Source organism: Aplysia californica, unplaced genomic scaffold (assembly GCF_000002075.1).
Source record: "Aplysia californica isolate F4 #8 unplaced genomic scaffold, AplCal3.0 scaffold00157, whole genome shotgun sequence".
Lineage (NCBI taxonomy): Eukaryota > Metazoa > Mollusca > Gastropoda > Aplysiida > Aplysiidae > Aplysia > Aplysia californica.
In genome coordinates this window covers 133,987-135,122 of record NW_004797427.1, presented here as the reverse complement: position 1 = coordinate 135,122, position 1,136 = coordinate 133,987, and the positions used below count along the sequence as shown (strand labels likewise).

At 43.7% G+C, this 1,136-nt stretch overlaps 1 protein-coding gene across 1 annotated transcript in view; it reads right to left on the bottom strand.

Moving 5' to 3' along the window:
- The window catches only part of LOC101851495 (histone-lysine N-methyltransferase 2D), a gene marked incomplete in the record, with an annotated part of 133,213 nt that overhangs the window by 56,036 nt on the left and 76,041 nt on the right, over nucleotides 1–1,136 (bottom strand). Inside the window, 1 exon segment of the mRNA XM_035969573.1 lies at nucleotides 288–463. Coding sequence (XP_035825466.1) covers nucleotides 288–463 — 176 coding nt within the window.

The following is a 1,136-nucleotide window of genomic DNA, read 5'->3' as shown; positions in this document are numbered from 1 at the left end:
CCCAATCCCAGCTCAAAATTAATGTCACAATTTTTATTGATAGCTAAGTTATATTGGAAATCCATCCCTGCCCTAAGGACAAAATGTTATTGAGAACCTATATAATGAATTAGCAACTGTTTAAAAAGAAAAATCAAGTTGACCTAAATTTTCCACTTCCACTACTATAGCATAACCTCATCTATATAAATACCACGTCCTGAAAATGCAGACAGAAAGTATGAACTTCACTTTTCCCGCCTAAAACATACAGTTAAAAACGCAAGAGCTAACAATGTGCATCTCACCTGTCCCTGCCCAGCAAACTGGTCAGCCATGGGCGGGCGCGGCATGCCCCCTGGGCCAGGAAAGAAGGCTGGACGTTGTCCCTGGGGTCCCATGCCCGGGTGTGGCTGGCGCATGAAGCCTCCCTGAGGAGCCGGCCCACGGAACGGAGGCCTCGGAGGAAATCCTTCCATACCTTCTGTAAGCGGCACAGGGAGAGATGAGGGGTTTAGGGGTTTAGTAAGCATAAAGAGTGGTACACGGCAGTTTCCTGCTTAAGAACATTCAACATATAAATCTATTCTTCTCAATCCTTATCAATACCAATTCAGAAATCCTCCCAGCCTGACTCGGCCCAGTGACAGAAATATGCAATGTTTGACCCATGATAAGAATGTGCACAACCTGTACACTTTCATAATGGAAACTTTTAAACAAAAGAGTGTTTTATATAACGTGATGTGGGCCAAAGGCCATAACACTTTGCCGCCTCATCTCGTCAATCGGCAATGTTTACCACCCAGTTTCTTTGGATTTTTCCCAAAAATGTCGTTGCCTTTGATGGGTGGCAAGAGATTTTACTATATATGAGACTTGTGACGGCTTAGTGTTACACACTGAACTAACTTACTTACTTACTCCCGAAACATGAGTGGTTCTATGGTAGCCTATAAAAGATCAAAAAATCATAAAAGCCCCGGACAACATCTTTGCAAAAAGGTGCCGTGTGAGCAAATTGAGTGAGCCGCACTTACATTAAATTTTGACGTCAAATATAAGTCACATCATAATATCCTTCTGCGAGACTCGACTGACCCACAGGTCAGGAGTTTAATAAGACCCCCATATCATGATCACCACCACCCCCACCC